Below are 24,940 nucleotides of genomic sequence, written 5' to 3'. Positions count from 1 at the left end.
CGTTTCGGCTCCATGGAAAAGCGACTAGAATACAAACAAGAAGAAAAACAAGGAAGGATGAAGAAAGAGTACAAAACACAGTGTATATGTTTCGCAATTTTTTCTTCTTTCGTTGCTTTTTGCGTTGGATGTATTTTGTCAAACAGAAAGAACTAGGTATAAATGGTAATTGGAACACCTCAGTAACCTCTCGCTTCTCGTGATATTGTACCGCTTAATACTTAGCGAGAAAAAATGGAGAGCCTCATTGCGAGCCTAAACACGTAAAGTGGAATGGCAGGCTAATGCTAGATATTAGGAAAACTCACAAACTATGAAATTTGCAAAAACGAGCAAATTTTTGCTATAGTCAGCAAGGTAGTGAAAAATGTTAGAAATTTAACTTATCTGGGCGCACAGTGACCTCAGAAGTGGGTATCGCGGAAACAATTACCAAGACAGGAAGAGCGGGTTGAAACGTGTTTCAAAGGTAGGTACGCTAAGATTGCAAACATTCGATTAAGGTTGGTCACAGCATGATATAGAGATTATGGAGCACGAGAATCATGGCCTAAGAGGAAGACGAAGTGTCCCTGCTAAGGTGGCTGCACATCGCTCCAGTGAAAAATCTCGCCATCCGCATAAATACGTTCCTTATATCAAAAGAACTGACTTCGCACCATTTGACGAAGTTCCCTAGGCTTATGCACCATCTGGCAGTAAGCAAATGTCCTTCGGTCATCCCGGCAGCTGGACTGGGCTCCGAGGCTAGGCCTAGAGCCACCGGCGACGCACTGGCAGAGGTGGCTTCGTCGGCGTCGGTCCCTGCTCCCGGTCCATCAGCGGCAGCGCGCATTCCGCCTTCTCCAAATGCGCCTCAGCCGGTGAGCGATCTGCCCTCAGGGTGGTAGTCGGCAATGGCTGCCCAGCCTCTACTGCTGGATGGGGCTTCAACCGTGCAGCATGAGGAGGAGAGCTCTCCAATGGACCTGTCTTCAGCACCTCCATCCGTGCCACCGGCTTCCCGCAATTCTCAAAAGCGCCCATCAGGGGGCACTGCATGGGATTCGTCTTCTGCCAACTGCAGCTCACAAGGCAAGCGTTCCTGCCCAGCGTATGCCAACCAGGTGGCTGTGCCGACATCGGGATCGGTATCGTATAAAGTGGCCTTTAAAGCTCGGGCAGCCAAAAGCCTGACAAGCATTCCGAACAGGATTCTTCAGGCGAACCACGACGCGTGACTTGGGACCAAAGGTTTTCGTGGCTTCACGTCTAGAGCAATATCTAATACCATCGCTGTGTGGCTCCCGACTTTGGCTGCTGTCGAGCGTCTGCAAACGCTCAAGTGCATATCGATTACAAGCCTGTTCTCGGTGCCGGTCCAGGTGTACCTAGTAGGAGGTTCAGACCTACAACGCTGTGTTGTTTACAACGTCGACGTTGCCGAAGACCAGGCGATCCTCCTGCGTGAGTTGTACTGTCCAACCCACCGTGTCATCCAAGCGCTGTATATGGGAAAGGGGCGCTCGTGCATCGCCACACTATAGGGCCCACCAACTCTCCCAGAACGGCTTTACTACTATGGCTGCATTCTGCGGCCTCGGCCTTACAAACCGAGGGCTGTCTATTGCTACAGCTGTTTCAGACCTGGCCACATGCACCCATAATGCCCTTTTGCAACGCAAGATGAGGCTCGGCCAGAAGGCACACCGTCTTACAGGTGTGGACTTTATAATAATAATTGGTTTTTGGGGGAATGGAAATGGCGCAGTATCTGTCTCATTTCCTTTCCCCAAAAAACCAATTATTATTATAAAGTCCGCCCCTGTAAGACGGTGTGCCTTGTGGCCGAGCCTCATACTGACGACTACGAGATCACCTCTCCAACTTGCCCAACAAAACAGAAAGCAACTGAGAAGGTTCTTCGTGGGATCCGTAAGCAAGTTCCTCCTAATGAAAACAGAGCCCCGATACAGACATCCAACAGGTTTTCGGCTCTTCACTGGTATGAAGACGACAGGCCGGAGCTTTCTGAGCCCAATCCACCTGCAGCCCCTGCCCACCAGTCGTACAGGGATAAAGTGCGCAAGGATTGCCGTCGCCTTTAAGCTACACAAAAGCAGAGCATACTTTAACCTCTGCATGAGGACATGGCAGCAGTTGACGACCAAATCGCATGCCTTTTAACCGAGGTCTCTAAGCTACGGCAACGCCGTGAACTGCTTGCTCGCCGTAGACAACCAGTGGAATCCCACTCCAAGCCAATTAATGCTGCAGCGCCTTCGACTACGTCCAGCCCTCATGCGTTTTTCGCCGACTCTACAAGGTCTTCTGCTGCACTGCACGATAGCTCAACAACATCCCTCCTCCGATTTATGGTAAACCAGTTATCTAACCTGACATCAGTTCTATTACAATGCTTGGAAGCCTAATCGAAAATGGCGAGTACACGTAGTTGTGGTGTGCTCCAATGGAACTGCAGAGGCCTCTCCACAAAACTGGGAGAGCTGAAATCTCGACTTCGCATGAACAAGCTCCAGGTGTGGGTGCTGCTACTGCAGGAGACCAATGCCTTGCCATCCATTCCGGGCTTTGATGGATACATGTCTCCTTCAATGAACGACCGTCGTGTGCGCACTGTTGCCCCTCCGGGAAAGGCGGCGGTGTACCTTGATGCGCGTTTTCCTCACGTTTTCTTCCCTCCGGAAAACTGGTGCGCCTCATATCAGGAGATAGTCGCAGTGGTTGTGAAGCTTCCCAAGGCAACTCTTGTGGTCGTGTCATACTATGTAAGACCCGCCGCATTAATCTGGGGTGGTTATTAACTCTAAGACGACAGCACCCAGGGTGGCCTGCTTTAGTCGGTGGTGACTTTAACGCTCCTCATCCGGACTGGTGGTACCCCACCTCAAGTCCCCGTGGTAGGCGTGTTTGGGACGCATTCGCTGATGCGCTGTTAGTTTTACTCAACCATCCAGATTCAGCAATGCGGACTGTGCGCCATGCTCGCAGTCCAACATATGCTCCGGACCTTACGTGGTGGTCAGGACCCGGGACTCCATCGTGGCACCTGGAGCCAGACTGCTGGGATAGTGACCACCATCCTATCATCATCGGTGTCCATCCATCAAGGGCCCACCGATTACGCCGTAGGTGTTCTGTGGTCAATTGGGACACGCTTCTCCCCACTGTCGAAGATATCTCTCTGCATTCATCTACACTATATGTGGACTGCATACAAACGGCGCTGAATAAGGCTACTGCTGTCACTTGGACGGACGTGAATCGCCCGGCGCCGGTTGTGGGTCTGCTTAACCTGTGGGCTGCTCGCCGACAAACGGAGATGGCAGCTTCCCGAGACCCGACTTCTGCGCAAGAACGGACAAGGCTGATTTACCTTACTGCCAAGGATCGCAGATATGAACGAGATCTCTCGTGACGGCAGTGGCATGCGTGGTGTGAACAGGTCTCGACAAAGTCATTGAAAGCTGCTCTCTGGCGAACGTTTTGTGCAATGGAACATGGTTCCCGTCGTCCGGACGCAGCGGCCACAGCATGCTTCGCAGCTAATTTAGCTCCGGATGATTTCGCCAGAGAGGCAGCGCGGAAGTTTTTCCCCAAGTATGATGTGTTGCCTCCAAGGGTCATAGGAGCCCCCTTGGCTGCCATTCCAGCATATGTCGATAAGCTCCCATCTACAGCCGACGCCGAGAGAATTGCAAGCCCATTTTAAATGCCCGAGTTGCTTGCAGCAATAGACGAGGACCGTTAGAAGACTGCGCCCGGTCCGGACTCCATTCCGTACGAGGTTTACAAAAACTTAAGTTCCGCTGTACTGCCTCAACTCCTCGCCACCATTAACAAGGTATGGATAGAAGGCTTCGTACCAGGAACCTGGAAATAGGCTATAGTGATCGCCATACCAAAGCCGGGGAAGACGCCGAAAGACCTCGGAAATTTGCGGCCTATATCGCTTACGCCAACATTATTCAAGCTTACCGAAAAGATGCTTGCCACGCGACTGTCGCCGTGGCTTGAGCACCACGGTTTCTACCATCCCGCCCAAATTGGCTTTCGTACGTCCATAGGTACCGAAGATGGACTGGCTGTCTTGGCGTCAGCAGTTCTGGCCTCAACTCGCAGCCACAGTGCACGTACTGTACTGGCCATGGACGTTGAAAAGGCGTACGATAATATCAGTCATGCTGCCATCCTGGAATCGCTTGACATGCTGTATTTCCCCGTTACAGTGCGTAATTTTGTTAAATCCTTCCTTGAAGGCCGACACTTTGCCGTACGCCTTTGTGGTGAGGCCGTCGGATCATTTGTGCTTCTTCGTAGCGTTCCCCAAGGATCGGTGTTATCGCCAACATTATTTAATACTGCTTTCATCTCCTTTCCTTGGCGTTAACATGATGTCTCTGAGATTAATTTATTATTGTATGCTGATGATATAAAGTTGTGGAGCACTCACGACGACCTGATGACTCAAGCAGCAGGCCTACAATCAGCCATAGATATTACGTCGACTTTTGCTCCTTCAATTGGTCTCCAGATTTCAGTGAGCAAAACCGCGTTCGTGTCAGTCGCCAACCGCTGGCGCGCCGTAAACTGGCTGCAACACCGATTCGTCTCCATCTTTCCGGAGCTCAAATTCAAGGAAGTTCGACCGTAAAAATCTTGGGCTTGACAATACACGAGTCAGGAACAGGTACTGCTTGGCTTTCTCGGGCTAAAAAGCAAGCAATTCAGGCGTTGGGTCTGATTAGACGCATTGCTCCTAAAACAGGCGGAGCCCGCTCTCATGTTGCTCGACGGTTGGTGCGGGCGTTTGTGCAACCGCGCCTCGTTTACCAAAGCCAATTCCAGGATTTGACGAGGGCTCAACGGGATCGCCTAGAAGCATTTAATCGAGAGGCAATAAGGGTCATCTTTTGCCTTTCCCGCATTACCCCGATCGTGGCGTTGTAAGAACATGCGCAGCTGAATACACTGGATGAGCTGTTGCAGTAACGACGCGATGCTCGCCGCCTAAAGTCAGGACTTACGCAATGTGTGCACTCAGGGCATATGCTTCATCGCACTCCATTCTACAGCCGCCCCCGCCAGTTCTTACTCCTTGGCGTTTTGTGCAGCTAAGCGACAACAAGCCAACTGATCTACGTCGGCCATCATCTACCCGCGCGGCATCGTTGTTTCGCGACCGAATTAGAGCAATACGCCAATCTGCCGCATGGCTCCATCGTTATGTACGCTGACGCAATCATTGAGGCCTGCGAAACAACAACGGCAGTCTACTGTCCTTGCAAGCCTGCTCTGAACAAAACTTCAAGGTTTCGCCTCTCAGAACCTCCTTCCTCCTTCTGTGCGGAGATGCTTGCGGTTCAAGAGGCACTTTGCTCTGTGGCCGCCGTTCCCATGCTACCGACGGCCCGCATTGTCATTCGCACCGACGCATTTCACGTCACACGCCTACTACGCAGAGTCTCTCGCACCCCAGAAATCTTCCAAAACATCCATCGTCTAGCGGCACGCATCCCGCAGCAAATCCGTATTGAGTGGGTCCCGTGTGACCTCCTGAGCGCACAAAGCCGCGCAGATTCTGCGACCCGCCTTTCGACCCCTACCTCGGCTTTGCCTCGAGTCCTCACTCTGGATGACACCACCATCCTTTTAACAAGAAAGGAACACCTCGGGCACGGCACACGTGCTCTAATCGTTCCGTGTGCGGCAAACCTCCCCCGTGGTCTTACCCGTGCAGAGGATATTGCACTTCGGAGGATAAGGGTCAGGGTTGCCCTAACTCCAGCTATGACACGCAAGTGGCCGCATTTCAAAGATTTATATCCCCGCCCCGGATGTCCAGTCTGCAAGAACAGAGACTGCGAGGTGGATATCCACCACCTGTTGTGGGACTGCCCGGCGCTGAAGCCGACGAGAATTCGGCACATGGCGGCAGTGGGACTCTCACCGGACAACCTGGATTGCTATATCGCCTGGCCACAGGGTCCATATCATCGTTCACTTCGTGATTTCATCAAACCAGCCCACCTTGTTTCATTTATTTAAGCATCTTACTCGTCTCTCACTTCATAGTTTTTATGCCCTGAGGCAATAAACATAGCTTCAAAAAAAAAAAGAATCAGGGCCTTGAAATGAACATCTGTTCGCTAACACGCTTCAAAAGCAAAGTATATCTACTGGCAGCCGGGATTGCTGATACCATTTGAAAGTGAACTGGGGCCAGGGGCTGCACAAAATGCATGGAATCCACACACGTGACGTTCATGAGGCCAGCGAAAAGAGTAAAATAAAAACAAATGAAGGAGCGCTAGTTTACCACGCGGTCATCGTTGTTGACGCAAAAAAAATACTTGCCTTGGGAAGTAGCTGAAACAAAAATCCTTCCTCTCTGAATGAGGCCGCACCACGTGTCATTTTGCGGTGAAAGCGTTATGTGCGCATTGTGGAGGAGCAGCGCAGTTGTTTTGTTAGTAGGTCGGTGAATGTATTACTACTACAGCATTTCCCGCTCAATTTAATCCAAACGCCAGAATATTTAATCTGGTTTAATCTGGGTGCCATTCAATTTAACCCAGTAGCCACAGAAATTAATGAAAGCCCCAAAGCATTTAATACAAACGCCAGCGAATTTAATCCTCATGCATACTCGCACTGGACCACTCAAACGTAAAACGCGGTCTACAAATCCCAGACGCGTTATCGATGAGTTATCACTGACGAAGCATTAGATGCCTAATGAGCAAGTAATGAAAACAACTTTTTGTAATCATAAAAAATAAGGTCCGGGTATTTATACCACCCACCACATCAACCGAAGTACAGGGTCAGCGCGAAGCATATTGCAGATATGCATCGGCGGTGTCCTGCAACTCGCTTCATCATGTCACACCTTTATTATCCTGATAAGATGAGCGACTCACACTAATGTTATGACTAAGATACACTCTCTGTGATCAGCCGATAGTCCGCTCACATGACTTCGCATCACTTGCAACCTGTCGTCCCACATTGTCAACCAGTCATGAGGGGTACTGAACGAAGCGCTATGTCGAATGTAATGACGCTATCACTTCGACACACCTTTAGCTAGCATATAGAGTGTATTCCTATATGACACTAATAAACTGCACAAAGATGTGCAATTGTTTCCGCCTTAAAATGTCACGTGACTTTCAGTAAAGTGGAGGCACTTTCGCCACCCAAAAACATCGGTATCGGATTTCCCTGGACAATACGGCTATCCTTTGCACACAGCTATTTCGTTGAGTCCACACTCCGGTCTCACGTGACTTGCAGTATCATGCATCACATCAAGTCTCTATTGAAATTTTATTGCTATCGCTATCTCTATCGCTCTATCGCTATCGCTGCGCCATTACAAGTTGTGCCGTCACAAGCAGCGACTTTCATCATGACGGGACGTTATGGCAACCCTGCAGTAATGGGTGTCAAGCCATCGGTTTTCCTTGCGTAATAGGTCTTTCCTGATGATGATACTTGTTAGCCAAGTCATCATTCGGCGTCATGTGACTTGCAGTATCATGAATTAAGACACGTCACTTTCGCAACCTAAGGGACCTTTTAAAGCAGAAGTGTACAGATGCTCTCGTGTGCCCGGGTAAGCAGACGAACAGAAGTGCCGCTGGCAGCGCAATTTGTGTGGTCCGTTGTTGCAGTCTTCTTGTGAAGCTTCAAGCCAACTGTTGGCTTGACGGTACAGGGCACACTCCACAATCGACTGAGATGGTGAGCTTGAAGAAACGAGGACGACCTAGAAAACTGCCTGGCGAGCAGAAGAAAAACTTCCGGCCGGTGTTCGCAGCAGACCGGGCAAGGATCGTCGATGTGTCGAGGCGCGGTGGCGACCTCAACTAGCTCGTTGCCGCACTTGATATAAATATCAAGACTGTCCGGTCGATAGCAGTGACTGATAGAAAAGAGGCAAAGAAACGCGGTGGCTGAAACCAAAATTTCGGCCAGACTGTGAAGAAGGCTTTGTGCGACATTGTTGACAGCAATTCTGCTTCGACACTGGATGAGATTAGAAACGCCCTGATTGAGAGGTTCCCGGAGTTTCAGATCAGCAAGTCTACTGTTGATCGCCTTCTCGACGGGCACGGCTACGCACTGAAACTTGCAACGCCAAGGCCAGTTGAAAGAAACCGCCTTGACGTGTAGCGCGACCGCAGAAATTACGCGCAGTGAAACGAACTACAATGTTTGGTGTTCACTAAGCTTTGCGAGAGCCCAGCGGGGCATGCCAGCTGTGCGACGCGTGCCAAGCACGAAAGGCGCAAACCTGAATATCTTGGTTTGCATATCTTCAGAAGGACTGCTCCACTACAGCATAGTGCACAAAGTTCACTGGGCCACATACAACGACTTCCTTGCTGAGGCTTTGCGAAAGGTACGCGAACAGGACCCCGATACACAGGCAGTGTTCATATTCCACAACGCGCCAGCGCACAGCCGCTGCGAAAGTGCAATCCCCTCTGCGGAAAACCACTCTGTGAGGCACCTTCCTCCATACTGTCCGTTTTTCAATCCTACAAAAGAATGTTTTTCAAAATTCAAATCCTCCGTAAAAGGCTTCCTCCGTGAGCATGAACACGATTTGCTGACAAATCCAGTGAATCTCACAAAGAAAGCCCATAGGCGCGCAAAGCTGGCCAGGGCCGCGGAAGGATCCTTGCAGCAAATTACTCCTTCTGCGTGCGCTGCATACGACAGGCACAACTTCTCCTTCCTGTCTCCCGCGCTGGATTGTGATGACATGTGACATGGAACTCGCAATGCAAGGTGACCCACACACGTCCACTATGAACTGCAATTAAATCACCCTTCGCATCTGAGTAGTTTGACTCTCGCGGCTAACGAAAAAGTCTAGCCTTCTCTCCCATGAATAAATTTACCCAGTTTCGGAGCGCATGTATTTTCATCAAGTTCACATGGACATGAATATATACAAGGTTTACAAAAAGGTATGGAACTCCTGAAAATCCCTGAAAGGCTAACACTTCACACTGACGCTGATTTGGCGGCGAAGTATTCTTGATTATTCTGTGTGTAAGTCATTCAAATCATCCACTCTGCGCCAAACTAGCAATACCTATTGTGGAGCAAATTTGTGTTGCCTCCACAAAAATGCTGTGGTGCAGACCAATCAACAGTTTATTTACTCTCTGAAAACAGATTAATTCCATAACAAGCATACCAGGATTTCAAAAGTGACGTGTTATGGCGCACGATACTACATGTCACTTGGGTCTGCAACACTGCAAAAACGCATCGTCCCTACGACAGCCTTATTACTCTGGAAAAAAAACGATTCATTTCACAACAATCTCTATATTGTCACTAATATACATATCATAAAAAGTTGCTTCATGTCACCTGAATACTCGTAAAAACGCTGCGAAAGTGCTTGGACCCAGCGATAGCATTACTCCTCACGAAAACCAGATTCTTTTCGCACCTAAGATGATAGGGTTGCCAAAGTAACGTATCGTGATGCATGATACTGCAAGTCACGTGACCCCGGATGAAGACTCGGCGAAAATGTATAATCTTCACGACAACCTTATTAGACTGGGAAAACCGAATCGTCTAATGCCCACCACTGCAAGGTCGTAATAATGCCCCGTCAGGATCAAAGTCGTTTCATGTGACGTCCCAGCTGGTAATGCCGAAGCGAAAGTGTTCAGACGTAGCAATAGTCTTATTCTGCACGTAAAACTGATTCGTTTGATTAAGTCATTTCATTCATTTTGTACCCACAGCGCCCAACATCAAAAGGTTGCCAAAGAGACTTTTCGTCATGCATGATACTGACGATTATGAATTTTTATTACGCATGGGCGTCTATGGCTAAAGAGCGCCATAACACAAGGTATTTTTCGATTACTCAGGATGGGATCAAAGACGCATTTTCCAAGCATTTCACCCCTTACTATCCGAGCACCAGGCCAGGGCAAAGGTTGTACCAATTGTATCACCAGTGGGTACCCGACGGCACTGGGGATGGAAAGCCGGTGATGCATGATACTGCAAGTCACGTGACCCCGGAGGCTGACTCGCGAAAATGTATCTTCTTCACGACAGCCTTATTAAACTAGGAAAACCTATTCGTTTGACACACAACTTCATAGGGTTGCCAAAGGGACGTGTCGTGATGCACGATACTCCAAGTCACGTGACACGACATGCTGACTCGGGTGAAAATGTAGTCTTCAAGATAGACATATTCCACACGTAAAACTGATTGGTTCGATACTCAAATTTATAGGGTTGCCAAAGTGACGCAAGCACGTGACTGCGGATGATGACTCAAGGAAAATGTATCATCTTCACGACAGCCTTATTACGCTAGGAAGAGCGATTGGCTTGATACCCAACATCATATAGGGCTGTCATAGTGACGTGTCGTGATTCACGATCCTCCAAGTCACGTGACCACGGATTATGACTTGGCTAAAATGAATCATCATCTTCACGGCAGCCTTATTGCACTAGGAAAACCTAATCGTTTGACACACAAATTCATAGGGTTGCCAAAGTGACCTGTCATGATTCACGATCGTCCAAGTCTCGTGACCAGCGATGATGATTCTGGGAAAATGTATTTTCTTCATGACAGCCTTATTCCGGACGAAAAACCTATTCGTTTCACACCCATCATCATAGGTTGCGAAAGCGACATGTCTTCATTCATTATACTGCAAGTGACATGACGGCGAATGATGACTTGGCTAACACGTATGATCGTCACGACAGCCTTATTACACAGGGAAAACAGATTAGTTTGACACTCATCACTGCAGGGTTGCCATAACGTCCCGTCATGATGAAAGTCGCTCCTTGTGACGTCAAAACTTGTAATGACGCAGCGATAGCAATAGAGCGATAGTGTTAGCGATAGAGATATCGTTGCAATAGTGACTTGATATGATGCATGATACTGCAAGTCGCGTGAGACCGGAGAGTGGAATCAACGAAATAGCTGTGTGCAAAGGATAGCCGTATTGTCCAGGGAAATCCGATACCAATGTTGTTGGGTGGCGAAAGTGACTCCCCCTTTGCTGAAAATCACGTGACATTATAAGGCGGCAAGAATTGCACATCTTTGAGCAGTTTATTAGTGTCATGTAGGAACATACTGAATGTGCTAGCTAAAGGCGTGTCGAAGTGATAGCGTAATTGCATTCGACATAACGTTTCCTTCCATATTCCTCATGACTTTGGTTGAGAATGTGGAACGTCAGGTTGCAAGTGATGCGAAGTCATGTGAGTGGAGTATCGGCTGATCACAGGGAGTTTATTTTAGTCATCACCTTAGTGTGAGTCGCTCATTTTATCAGGATAATAACGCAGATTCGATCCCGGCCACGGCGGTGGAATTTCGATGGAGGCGAAATTCTAGAGGCCCGTGTGCTGTGCGATGTCAGTGCTCGTAAAAGAACCCCAGGCGGTAGAAATTTCCGGAGCCCTTCACTACGGCGTCTCTCATAGCCTGAGTCGCTTTGGGACGTTCAAGCCCCATAAACCATAAACCTTATCGGGATAACAAAGGTATGACATGATGAAGAGAGTTGCAGGACACCGCCGATGCATATCTGCAATATTCTTCGCGCTCACACTGTACTTCGGTTGATGTGGTGGGTGGTATGAATACCAGGCCCTTATTTGTTACGATTACAAAAAGTTGTTTTTATTACTTGCTCATTGGGCATTTATTGCTTCGTCAGTAACAACTACAACTCGTCGATAACGCGCCTGTGATTTGTTGACAGCGTTTTAAGTTTGAGCGGTCCAGTGTAAAAATGCTTGAGGATTAAATTCGCCGGCGTTTGGATTAAATGCTTTGGGCCTTCGATTAATTTCTGTGGCACCTAGATTAAATTGAATGGCAATCAGATAAAATATTTTGGCGTTCGGAATAAACTGAGCTGGAAATACTGTAGTAGTAATAAATTCAGCGACCTACTAACACAACAACAGCGCTGCTGCTCCAGAATACGCACATAATGCTCTCTCACAGCAAAATAACACGTGGTGCGGCCTCATTCAGGGAGGTTGGGTTCTTGTTTTAATCACTTCCCAAGGTAAGTATTTTTTTCCCGCCAACAGCGCTGACAGCATACTAAAGTAGTGCTCCCTCATTTGTTTTTTTACTCTTTTTGCTGGCCTCAAGAATGTTACGTGTGTGGATATCATGCATTTTGTGAAGCCCTTGCCTCCCGTCCACTTTCGAATGGCATCAGCAATCGGGGCTGCTGGTAGATACACTTTGCTTTTGAGGCGTATTAGCGAACGAATGTTCATTACAAGGCCCTGATTCTTGTGTTCCATACTCTCTATTTCACGGTGTGACCAACCTGAATCGAATGTTCGCAATTTTAGCCTGCCTTTGAAACACGCTTCAACCCGCTCTTCCTGTCTCGGTAACTTTTTTCGCGATATCCACTTCTACGGTAACTGTGCGCCAAGATAAAGTGAATTTTTAACAGTTTTCACTACCTTGCTGAATATAGCAAAAATTTGCTCATTTTCGTGAATTCCATACTTTATGTGTTTTGCTAATATCTAGCATTAGCCTGCCATTCCACTTTACGTTTTTAGGCTCGCAATGAGGCTATCCATTTTTTCTCGCTAAGTATTAAGCGGTACAATATCACGAGAAGCGAGAGGTTACAGAGGTGTTCTGATTACCATTTATACCTAGTTCTTTCTGTTTGACAAAATACATCCAACGCAAAAGCAACGAAAGACGAAAAAATTGCGAAACATATACACTGTGTTTTGTACTCTTTCTTCATCCTTCCTTGTTTTTCTTCTTGTTTGTATTCTAGTCGCTTTTCCATGGAGCCGAAACGCAAAAGCGCGCGTGTGCTATGCGTCGTCCGTGCACGTTAAAAGCTCCCAGGGGGTCGAAATTATCTCGGAGCCCTCCACTACGGCATGTCGTTCTTCCTTTCTTCTAACACCCTCCTTTATCACATTCCTTACGCCGTGGTTCAGGTGTCCGCTGAGATTTAAGACAGATATTGCGCCATTTCCTTTCCTCCGAAACCAATTTTCGATTTTAGTTTGTTTTCTATCAAACATGAGCGTCAGAAAAGTAGCCCAACTTGCAAGCCTCCTCTAGTTCTTCCCACAGCAAAGGTGATGAAGAGAAACAAAGCTTCATGTTCAGTAGGGAAACGCGGCTGCTCTCGCCAGTCATAATTGCGGACCCATCACGTGGTCTTTGGTCTTCAAAGGCTTTACCAGCGAGGATAGATGAATGAATAGTATGAGGTGAACATATGTGATCAATAGCATGCGGGTTGGGAGCATCGCTTTTCGGAACACCACGCAGAAAAATGAGCAGGAATCCGAGGTGCTGATTACCGCTCAGGGAGCGCCTTCACACACTCCGCTGCTTTCGCGATTTATTTCCTCACAGGGCCTTTTCTCTCGCTCCCCAAATGCCGTGCTGCTAATAGTTGTTTATTATCAACGATCGCATAATATTAACTACACCGATAAGTACACAGCACAGAAGGTAGATGGCACAAGAGCATGACAGGACACTGCAGCGGCGCTACTCTTTGCCGCTTGCTTTATGTTGTCTTCCATTCGTGCTGTTTACCCATAGCTATGTCACAGAAACTTAGCCAAACTGACTCCTTGGGATACAAACTATATATTTGAATAAAAATGTCTCCAAGCATGCAGGCATCTAAGATCGGCCCTGCTTCCTACGGGTACTCGTGCAGCTGTGCCACTAACAGCGGCGGCCTTCATGCGAAGGTTCTACAGGCACCTCAAGGTGTGGGCACCGGCGTTTGTAGTAGCGATTAGAATAATACAGACTTCTTCCGAAGTCTCTTTCGGCAAAAGAAACTCAACATAAAACTGCTAGGTGACTATTACAGTGGAACGTATACAATCGCCAAAGGCTTAGCGACGACTCTTGTCGTAAGGCGGATTAACACTGGTGTGGAAGGCATGGCGCAAATACTGTCGAGATCGCTGGCAACAGACCTGCGTAATGGGGGCCAAACGCTAAATAATAAAATTATTTAATCACTAAATTCATTTATCTGTATTGTGAAGAGCCAAATATAAATAATAAAATGTTTTCTCCTATGAGTCAAATACTCCACAGATATTTGCATCATTTTATTGCACGCCTGAGAGGAGCATGGCGAGATGAATCAGTGCGGGTGGCAAAATTTTAAAAACATGTTACAAATTTGGTATGAGAATAGAGTGTCAGTTCGCATAAAAACATGGACACAGGGATTTAGTGCCGTAAATATTGATTTTATTTCCTCATCGGTGCCATCCTTGAGGCTAAGGCCTAAAAGGAATGCGTTACTAGGACTTGTCTTGTGGGGGTTCAAATAAGTTACGCTTGGACAGTTTCTGGAAAAGAGAAGAAACATGAAAACAACAGTTAGACCTATCACACACAGACGCCATATAAGTGCGCGAGCAGTCATGTAAATTCTTTCGCAAACGTTTATCATTTACGTATAATAATCTAGGTAAATTATTTCACCTACATAAAAGCACGAGGCAAAAAATTTCCTTTTTAGCTGATGAGATCTTTAGGGTTAAATAAAGATGCCACCACAGCAAATTTGCACGAACTAGAGAAATTAAATTAGCATTTCATGTTATAGAAGTGTAAGTTTCCGCTTTTCTAACTGTGTTAACGGCCTTTCCGGTGCGGACTTTGAATACAAATCGTAATAACGAAGATTACTCACACTTCTTCTTGCGGAGAAGAGCGCCGTAGTGGAATGGAGAGCCGAGGCCATAGCCGTAGTTCAGGCCGTAGCCGAGGAGACCGTGGCCGAAACCGTAGTGGCCGACACCGTAGCCGAGAGTGCCAACACCGTAGCCGTAGACTGGGGCGGCGTGATAGGCAGCGACAGCTGGGGCAGCGTGGGCAACGGTGGCCACAGCTGGGGCGTGGTGGACGGTGGTGGTGGCAACAGCTGGGGCAGCAGCGTAGGTGGCGACTGGGGCAGCGGCGTAGGTGGCGACTGGAGCAGCGTGAGCGACGGTGGCGACAGCTGGAGCAGCAGCGTAGGTGGCGACAGCTGGGGCAGCGTGGGCGACAGTGGTCACAGCTGGAGCAGCGTAGGTGGTGGCAACCTTGGTCACGGCTGGAGCAGCGGCAACAACTGGAGCAGCAGCGTAGGTGGCGACAGCTGGGGCGGCGTGGTAGGCGGCAACGCGAGTCACAGCTGGGGCGACGGCGTAGCTAGCCACAGCTGGGGCAGCGTGGGCGACGGTGGTCACAGCTGGGGCAGCGTGGTAAGCGGCGACGGCTGGGGCAGCGTGGGCGACAGTGGTGACAGCTGGGGCATGGGCAACGGTGGCCACAGATGGAGCGTAGCCAGCGTAGCCAAGGCCGTAGCCGAGGCCATAGCCGAGGCCTCCGTAGCCGAGGCCTCCGTAGCCGAGGCCTCCGTAGCCGAAGCCACCGTAGCCAAGGCCGTAGCCGAGGCCGTATCCGGTGTAGCCAGCGAGAGCGCTGGTGGCAAGAGCCAGGAGGACGCAAGCACGGATCTGGAGAAAAAAATTGGTCTCATTTTAATGTGCGAAAAGTGCTAATTTACAGCAAATCTTAGTGGGTTCATGCTGTAGTAGAGTATAAATGATGAGTGGTTTTTAAGCATAAAGACAATTATATGCTTAAAATTACACGTATGAAGTAAATAACTGTGGTTCTGTGGACATGAGAAACTTCGTAATAAAATTTGACAATAATTTCAGCAACAATTGCAGACGAAACAAACCACAGGTGGCCTGCCATGAATGCTGACGATCTGCCTCGTACGACGTGTGCAGTTGTGGGTCCCTTGAAGGTACCTAACATCTGGCTGTGGTACAAAGAGCTAGCTCTATTTACGCGTCTTTTGGCCCAGCAGGAGCAGGGATCCTCACATGTGCTTTCTGTTCGCCCTGTTGCTACGCAAAATGCCGGAGAAACATGCTAATTCAAAAGCGTCAGCAATGATATACCTCATGTTATATACACTCCTGCTCAAAGCAATGAGCGTGTGGCTAAAGCGTGAAGCGTACCGAATTTTCATGTAAAACGCGACAGGGGATATTCAGGCCGAGCTCACTATCTGAATCATTTAGAGTATCTTTCTTATAAGAATACCAAGAATTGCTCCTTACCATGGTGGCTTTGAGCTGCTGCTGACTGAGCTCGGTTCGGGGGCCCTTTTATAGCAAAATCTGCTTCTTCATACTGTGTACACGTGGGCTGCCGCAAGCAACCTTGAACAAAATAACGAAACGGTAAAATTTTCTGTGATTTTGTTATTCCGCGCGTCTCCGCAAACTGCCGCAGCGGCTGCATGATGAGAAGCCGTACGCGCTTCGAACTGCAATGGAGCACCGCGCCTTAACCTTGACGAGGACGCTGGTGAGAGGAGGACAGATCGTGGAAAAATGGAGAGGCATGAGACGTGCTCTACTGCGCATTGCGAAACAGGGGTCAGGAGGCATCAACGCAGCAGGACGCGTAAGTCTAAGTGTGCGACGAGAACTCAGTTGAAAGGTGTGAGGAAGAAAACCGTAAAGAAAAGCAAAGTTCACAATGGGCGTGCAAAGAAAAATGATTGTGTATGGAAGGCCATGGCACGAACACGAGGTGGTGGCGTGAGACCTCTTCTGTGTTTAGATCCAAGTTCTTCATTATAAAAAAAAACACAAAACTTGGGGTTACGGAATAAAGTGATGATATTGGCTGATGTCCATTTTTAGAGAAGATATAGCACGCTTGTGCCTATTTCGCTGAGAAATCATTAAGATTAACTCAGCTCCACGGGAAGCCACCTTATCTCTCAACATTTTTACTTCACTTTAAAGCATTATGAAGATTAGAAAGTGCAAGAAATTGGTCAGGCTTTGCGTACGTCAGTGGAAATACTGTTTAAGGGAGCTTAGTAAACCAAGAAATTATTCAGGTGAAGAACATGCGCTGAGAGTTTGTGTACTTGCATCATAACGTCTTCGGCCTATACGCGAAGTCTGCTATCAAGCCCCAAACGAGGGAAATCAGCATTGATAACAAGCAATACATTTTCTTTCCTGCTGTCAGTCTATGTAGATGGAGGATGGGCTATTCGTTTTGCATAGTGTTAGGAGCCATGAGCAAGTTTATTTTAGGTTGTTGGAAGCGCCAAGAAAAATGGAATGTTAAACTGCGAGTAAGAGACGCGAAGCTAAAGTGAAACGCAACGTCAACAAGATTTTAACGTTGAACCTTTTCCTTGAACCGCTTGCTCGGCTTTAATGACTGCTCGGTAACTTTGCCTCAACAATACACTGCTGCCGTTGTTAGGAGACAGAGTGAACTATGTTTTAATGAACGCACGTAGATTGACTAGCACATGCAGAATGATCCGAATTCGCAGGACTGTCCTATAATGGTCTTTTTTTTAGCAACGTTTGAACATACGATACAGCTACACAGACGACACGCAGTGATTTGAGTTATGCAGAAAAAAAGCAGACTTGCACAAACAAATGATCAAGTTACAAAATTTGTGAAACATTTTCATTAATAGGTTAATTTGTCGTGTTAATTAGTCTGGTTAACGAGGTGAACTGCTTCTCTTATCTTGCTCTCTTTACATCTCCTGCCGATCTTCAGGATGGCCCACTGGGCATTGTCTGCTTAATTTCGATTCCTTTCCTTTGTTTTCGTTTCCATTTTGTGTAGTTCAGTTATTTTAGGTTTTCGGCCTGATGGCCTGTAGTTCCGCCAGGTGGATTTATTTCTCTATCTCTTCGTGCACAGCTCTAGTTGCTAGAATATATAAAGTTTGGCTTTTCTTGTTCAAATTCAATAGCCTATCTCTAGCTTATCTCTGCACAGTTCTAGTTTCTAGAATATATAAATTTTGGCTTTTCTTGTTCAAATTCAATCGCTTATCGCTTTTGTGCCCGAAAAATATTTCCGCTATTTCAGTGGCATCAAAAATTCATAGAATTGAAAGTCTTGGTGTGGTTTAAGAAGTACTGCCTAGACCCCAGCTAGGGGTTGTCGAAAGGTTTGAACATGCCTCGTATGCGGGACATTCTCCAGGGCAGGTCGAAAAAAGAGCTTGCAAACAAAGGTTCTCACCATTCAAGGTCACCAAGAGAAGGATGGAGGCCGGATGTTTTACTGCGAACTTTTAATCAACCATTTTGTAACCAAGAAAAAACGTGCATCGCCGGCTGTCACACGCGAATGAAAAGAACACATCGGAACAGATGCATATGCACTTCCGCATATATCACAGACGATACGATTTTTTGTAACGCCAAATACTTGCTTATTCATTTTAAACTTCATGGAAAAGCGCTAAATCTGCTTTAAGGTTCCATTTTCTGTGTGCATATATAATGCTTTTCATCCGAACTATCAGCGTTATAAAAATTGTAAATGGTATGCAACGGGAAATAACATCTTTTGTACCATTGTACGTTGTCTCCTTTGTCATATAATTTGCTTCTCCCTTCAGTTCATCCTTTTTCAACCGATGCATACTTTTATTTTAAATTTAGAGTATTGGCAATCGCCATCACAAAACAAGAAATGAATAGTGAAACCTTATCGAAAACATCAGAATATTATTATGCCCTAAGCAAAGAAAGCGTGAATGTCAATTCACTTACACAGCTGTCATTATACTAAGCTTGAGGCAGTGCGTTATTTTTTCGAGGCCAGATTTGTTCGTCAGAAAGATGTTTACTCGTGCAATGACCTCTTCTTTTCTTTTTAACAAGGATGCACCAAACAAAGAGGAACGTGCTCATTGTACGTCCACAGCGCAAACAAAGGAATAAAGTACACGGAAACACATAAAAGTACAGTCTACGTACTCTCTTTGTTTGCGTCGTCCACGCACAAAGAATACGTACTTACTTGCTCAAATTTAAGCTTCGATAAATAGAACGTTAATTTGAATGCGAAAATATTTTTTATAGGTTCACAAAGTTTCGTTAGGTGTGCACGCAAGCATCATTAGACAAATTTTCGCAGAAACAAGGCATAAGAACAAAATATTACTGAACCAACGTACCTAACGTTGCTTGAAAGAGGTTGCTGCGTTCATGTCAGTGAAACTCGGTTTAAGCCTCCAGCTGTCATGTTCGACCCTGTACATGCCCGCTTTCTGCTTATCACGGCGAGTGTGCAGACATTAGCAAAGACCTGCTATCTTATTTGGTTTAGGCAAAATATGTATCTCAATTTAAGTTGTGTTGATATTCTTGCGAGCTTGCTTTCCGCATCTGAAGCGTACACACAGTCGTCCTGCGAAACATTCGAAATTTTCGTGCTGCAAGGTAAACTCCACGAATGTACGGCTGTGCTTTTAACATATTCTGAGGAAGAAATAACTCAGCATGAAGGCCTCCTTCAGCCCCGAAAGAATGTATACCGATGTGTAAATTTAAAATGCCGCTGAGACGGCCTTGGAGCATGACTATCGATTAAAGTGACTCCGATGATGCAATTCCTGCTTTCGTATGCGAAAGATTAGTGCTTGTAGCACAAATGATGTTGATGCCGATATTGCAGTTTCTGGCGTAGCAGCTACTTCTGGCAGTAGAGACCCATTCCTGCCGAAAAGAGAGTCCCATTGGTCAAGTTCAGTAATAAGTTGCCAACGAACGGAATTAATACAGTCCGGCGGCCTAGTTAGTGACTCGAACGTGAACGGGTATTTTTGACCTTGCTGAGTAGCATACGGAATGCTAGAAAATAGAGGCAGGACCGCGCCTTGTCCTGTATTTCCTTTCCAGCAACCCTGTTTGCTTGCGCGATCAAAACATATGCAGACTTCAAACAACGGTCCCTAAGACCTCAAAGACATCCCTCATGAAGACGCTTGGATTTTAATCTCTGAATAATGCCTTCCCTAGAGGATCTCCTACCATAATGTCATTTTCTGCACGCACAATACTACAAACGTTGGATGATTGACATATCAATACGCTACGGCTTCGTTTAGTCTGCGTTGCTCGGCGTTCAATCAGTTCGCAAGAGTGCGAGTCCCTACAGCAGGACGTCTCTATTCTTTTTATTCATTTCGAGGTACAGGCTGTAAGATCAGGCTGATTGTGGCTCATGCGATAATTGGTGTGGTCTCATAAGAAAGATAGATGGGGCCGGGTGCCCTCACCACCTTCCGACCGCATTTGCGGTTAAAGAACCACGCTGACTTTTTTTTTTGCATATTGTCCAAAATATGGCTTTTCAGATTCAGTTTCAAGTTGTTCGACATACCTTTCCTGAACAACACTTCACAGAAGGGACGGTAGCACATAATGAAATCCCAAAGTTGAACTTGTATAATGCAAAACTGTTAATTGCAGTCACCTGTTTTATGGTTTACCATCCGCACCGGCTGCATCGGTGTGCCTCGTCGGTCGTTAAGCAGAGTAATTCTTTATTTATTTATTTATTTATTTTCATACGTTTGCGAAAATGATCAACGAACTGGCACCCAGCGTTACCATTGTGAACTCATGAATTAATCCCGTATTCATTTTTACGTTTTCACGCCAGTATCACAAGGTTTTCGTATCGGTGGGCTCCGCTTCAAAGACGAAACTGCAAATTCGATGAGTGCTGCACTGTAGAAGTATCGGTTCTTTAGGAACCTGCTGCATAGCGAAAAGAGTGTTACAGAAAAAAGGAAACGGCAGCCAGAGACGAGCACTTGACAGGAAATTGTCGTGAGGTGTCCTCTGGATTATCTTTGTTTGTAGGCTGTCGCTGTGATTTCTTGCACAGTGTTTTCATGGACATATTTAGCCACCATATTGCTTGCCTGATGTCGTCTCCTAACTGGTCACAGAAAAGCTGCTTAACCTGAAGTTGGTTGTCGGTGTTTTGTGAACGGTCCTATCTTTGACGAACTTCAACACGGTTTCTGAACTTGACCTGAGATGCGACAAGCGCCATCAGGAAACCTTTATTTATGCGAGTGAAACTCTAAATGCCCAACCACTTTAGCACCGATTGCGGACAGTTCTCATCTTTATTGGCTGCACATGTCGGAAAGCTTTCTTGCTGTCGTGTAATGCGTTGCGCGCTGTTTCTCGTTTTCGCGCTGACAACAAAGTTTGTGCTGAAAGCGACGCAAAAGTTGACATAACGTCGTTATTACCTGACATACCTCTTAAAATTTTACGTCTTTGTGGAGTAAGTTTACTTCTAAAAAAACAGTCGTTTTTTCTGGCTGGTACATTATGGATTTTTGTCAGAGTGTATAGTTAATGAATAGCAAGAAGAAGCAACGGGCCATGATAGAATTTCTGACGATGGAAGGACGCAGACTGTCCTACGTCCACAGAAGGCTATTGAATCCTTGCGAAAATGACACTACTCACAAAAAACAATGAGCAGAGATGGATTAATAAGTTTAAAAACTAAATACCAAAGTTGAATACAAACTATGCAGTAGGAAAACATAAACTGCGGCCACTGACATGAATCATCAGCCAGCACGTAGATGAATTGACGCTCGCCCAAATGTATCACATGTGATGGAGCCTAGATTAAGTGGTACCGTTATATAGAAAAAGAGCTGCTCTACAAGCATGTAGAAAGTGAATGACGTGTGTGAGTTTATAGAAAGTGCTAATAACATTTGCATCACGTTCGGTACTACCCTTAATTTGTGTGATTGCGTCCGTCCTTCATTGAGGGACTTAGATGTGGTATGCGATGCGCGTTCTTCTTCGATCGATGGCATCATCAGAAGCCGGGAGACAAATGATGGTGACGAAATCACCGTATTAAAAGACACTGCTGCTTTCAGCCAGCCGGATCCTGGTGTGTCCTTGCGGCATGTCACAGCCTGCCTCGCAAGATATCGCGCCACTGTGAAAACAGCGCCGAGTCCTGGGGCAGGGCAGCTGGACAGGCCGCTAATCGGTATGCATCGGCGACGCTGATAGTGCCCCATCAGGGTAGGAACGGGAGATGCGTTAGTATACGAAAGGGACAGGCCGCAACTGGCCAGAATGCGAAAACATGGCGTAGTAAAAAGCAACTGCTCCGTGGAGCCGGCCTAGAGTGACGAGTGTAGTCGCAATGGAATGGCAATGAACCACTTTCCAGGGCAGCGCTTCCTTGGCAAGGTCGCCACGCGGTCTTTCGCGGCGAGGACGCTTAAAATCAAGTTCGATCACGCGTTGCCTTGAAGCTCGCGAGTTTTCTTGTTTCTTGCGCGGCGTTTTTATATCACACGAGGCTGGAGGTCTGTTTGCACTCGTGCGATTTGGTACTATTAAATGAAGAAACTTTCAGAGACCGTAAGGTGCGGATGGTGCTGCTTTAAAAATAACCGCCTGTGACGACAGCGCTGCGGTAAAATTAAGGCGTTCTGTTGCGAGCGAATAAAGTGGAATTGCAGCATACTCTATGCACAATGTCATATTGATCGCTGCACAAGCTTTAGAGGTTTAAAGGTATTTTTCATCAATCAACCCTTCATTTTTTCGGTTTCAATTGATATTGGTGCCTTGCCCATTGTGCTACAGATCGGTAATTGCTTGTATCGGTGTTCTCTCGATATTACTCGGGCTTTTCTGGCAACCAATAATTTCATGCAGTCACTTCAAATGATGCTGTGTTGCGGGCCTGTACATGCCGCTATCCTTTAAGGACAGATTGTCCCGAGTTGAGAACGACACGAATGCAGACAAGAAATGTCTTGGGCGGGAAACTGTTTATATGCTGAAGTTGTTTGTACCCACGAACGCCAAACAACTCTGCAGCGACGATAGCAGCAGGAACGTTCGACGGCTGTCGGGGAAAGAATGTCCGGTGTTCTGGGGAGCGATCAGTGTAAAAGTAAAACGAAACGCTCGAGACTAAGAGCCGAAGAAAAAGATAAAAGTTTTGAACATAGCAAAAGCAGCCGGTCTTTATCATCAACCATATATAGGCTTTCCGGTCGCGTCTCGCGTAACAGGCAATCTTGACAAGGAGTGGCACCACCTGCTGTAAACAAAGAACATGAAAAAAAACGCTCATTGGAGTGTTAGTCAAACCATGTACAGGTTAAACAACTCGTCTGTGTGCGATTTTCGCGAGTTGCAGACAAGTTCTTAAGCACCTAAGGCTTGTCATCGACTACGTAAACTCATGGGCAACCAACTTACGGGCTTTAGAATTTTAAACTTGAGCTATTTTTTTACTATGTCCTCTCAAAAAGATGTTCCACTTCTTTGCGTCTGCGTTTTTGATCTTCCTCCTCTGTTTGCAGTATAACTACCGTTTTGCAGTCTGCTTATGGGAACCCACCGATTGGGCGAAGATTTGAAAGGAGGGAGTAATTGCTCATTAGCGCACTCATTTGGCGTCTTGCGAAGAGCGACCGGCTCGTACAAACGGTGGTCTCAGGATCTATACACGAACAAGGAGATATTTTTTTTCAACTACGAAGCTTCCGTTAATGCTGAATTCCTCACCTTTCTAACCGTAGAGCCTCGGTTTGATGGTTGCTAATGAGTAATTACTCCCTTCTTTTAGAGCCACTGCCTTAAAAGAGCATCTCCGTCAGTTTTCTTTTTGTCAAAGGTCATTGCCGCAAACGCAGTCACGGGGCCCTCCGAAAACTCTTTTACCTTTAATAACAAGAAATAATACATTTTTAATGCGATTTCATTGGAACACCCGTAAAAACTGTCTGGCGTCCTTTCTTTTCTCAATTACTTACAAGAACCACCTGTCATAGCTTGTAGGTATCAGAGTGGACAGAGATAAACTCCCATTTTCCTTTGTAGGGGAGAGGAGAGAGAGGCCGGAAGGTGTCTGCCAAAGGAAGAGCTCAGGTGGCGGCTACAATGGACGGAGGAGGTTCTGACAATGCCGGAGGAATTTTCGAGCTGGGGTTGATTGCCCAGGAAACAACCGGGTGGGTGCCAACCATGGAAGCTTGAGGAGGATGAGCAGAAAAATGAGGCGAGGAGAGAAGCGGGATAGCACAGCAGCGCGCGCACGCCCGTTACGACACTCTTTCCTTGAAGTGGTTGTGTTCGAGCGACCTCTGGAACCGATGTCTTTAGCTACAGGGGCCAGACATAGAATAGAAAAAAAATTTGCAAAGAAATGAAGTGCAGAGAAGTACAAGAAATGCTAAGTGTGCGATAAAAGTCGTAAAGAAATAGGTGTGATGCATCATGTCATACAATAGGACAATAAAGTCTATAGCTACACATTTTTGTCGGATCAGCCATCGACTGCCTGTCGGTTTTTAAAATCTAGTCTTGCCGTTGACGCCAGTTGCATCAGTCAGAAGAAACAAAGACTGTTTAGGTATACGGAAGAAAAAATTGCCATTGAGCATGCAACGACCCAAAAGTAATGATTTTGTCGCTTATCGTGTAAGAAATAGTTTTCCTTAGCATATTCAACATATAAAGGACAGAAAATCGCGTCTTTTAGAAACTGTTTACAGCTTACCAACAATGTTTACCAACAATGTGCCGCGTGCAGTCATTATCAGCTCAGTTATCAGAGGAACTGAATAATATTACAAAACATGGGACCTTTCTGCTAGAAAGGAGGATTCGCGTCGGCACACTACGTCGGCTTTCTTTGCGTTTTACACAAACGCCTCCCATTCAGGCCACGCACACGAAGGTTACTATCTTGTCGACGAAAGCGGTTGCTTTTCTGATGGTGCAGTTGTGATCGAAGCATGGTATGCGCTTACGAGTTACTTAGAATAACGAATGTTCGCGATATGCATTTTTTATATGCGCTTTCTAGGTACGGAATGCAGTGACGGATTCACAATTCTTGGTGACAACCTCCTAATGCACAAGGACGCCAGGGAGCGTTTGGATATATAGACTACATCAGAACGCTCCTTGAGTCGTTGCTTTCTCATGTGAGCCCCAAAGCTAACATTAATGC

The 24,940-nt window shown here is 46.7% G+C and overlaps 1 protein-coding gene across 1 annotated transcript in view; it reads right to left on the bottom strand.

The window, feature by feature from the left end:
- Nucleotides 1-14,299: 14,299 nt before the first annotated feature.
- LOC144119761 (uncharacterized) overlaps nucleotides 14,300-24,940 on the bottom strand; it is a 41,037-nt gene continuing 30,396 nt past the window's right edge. Inside the window, exons 5-7 of the mRNA XM_077652304.1 lie at nucleotides 16,186-16,230; nucleotides 14,760-15,567; nucleotides 14,300-14,412 (exon numbers count right to left, since the gene is read on the bottom strand). Of these exons, the coding sequence (XP_077508430.1) occupies nucleotides 14,411-14,412; nucleotides 14,760-15,567; nucleotides 16,186-16,230 (855 nt within the window). The 3' untranslated portion in view covers nucleotides 14,300-14,410. The remainder of the gene's footprint in view (nucleotides 14,413-14,759; nucleotides 15,568-16,185; nucleotides 16,231-24,940) is intronic.

This window comes from Amblyomma americanum, chromosome 2 (genome assembly GCF_052857255.1).
Source record: "Amblyomma americanum isolate KBUSLIRL-KWMA chromosome 2, ASM5285725v1, whole genome shotgun sequence".
NCBI classification, from domain to species: domain Eukaryota; kingdom Metazoa; phylum Arthropoda; class Arachnida; order Ixodida; family Ixodidae; genus Amblyomma; species Amblyomma americanum.
Note: the sequence above shows the minus strand (reverse complement) of the source record. Positions and strands in the feature narration are given on the sequence as shown.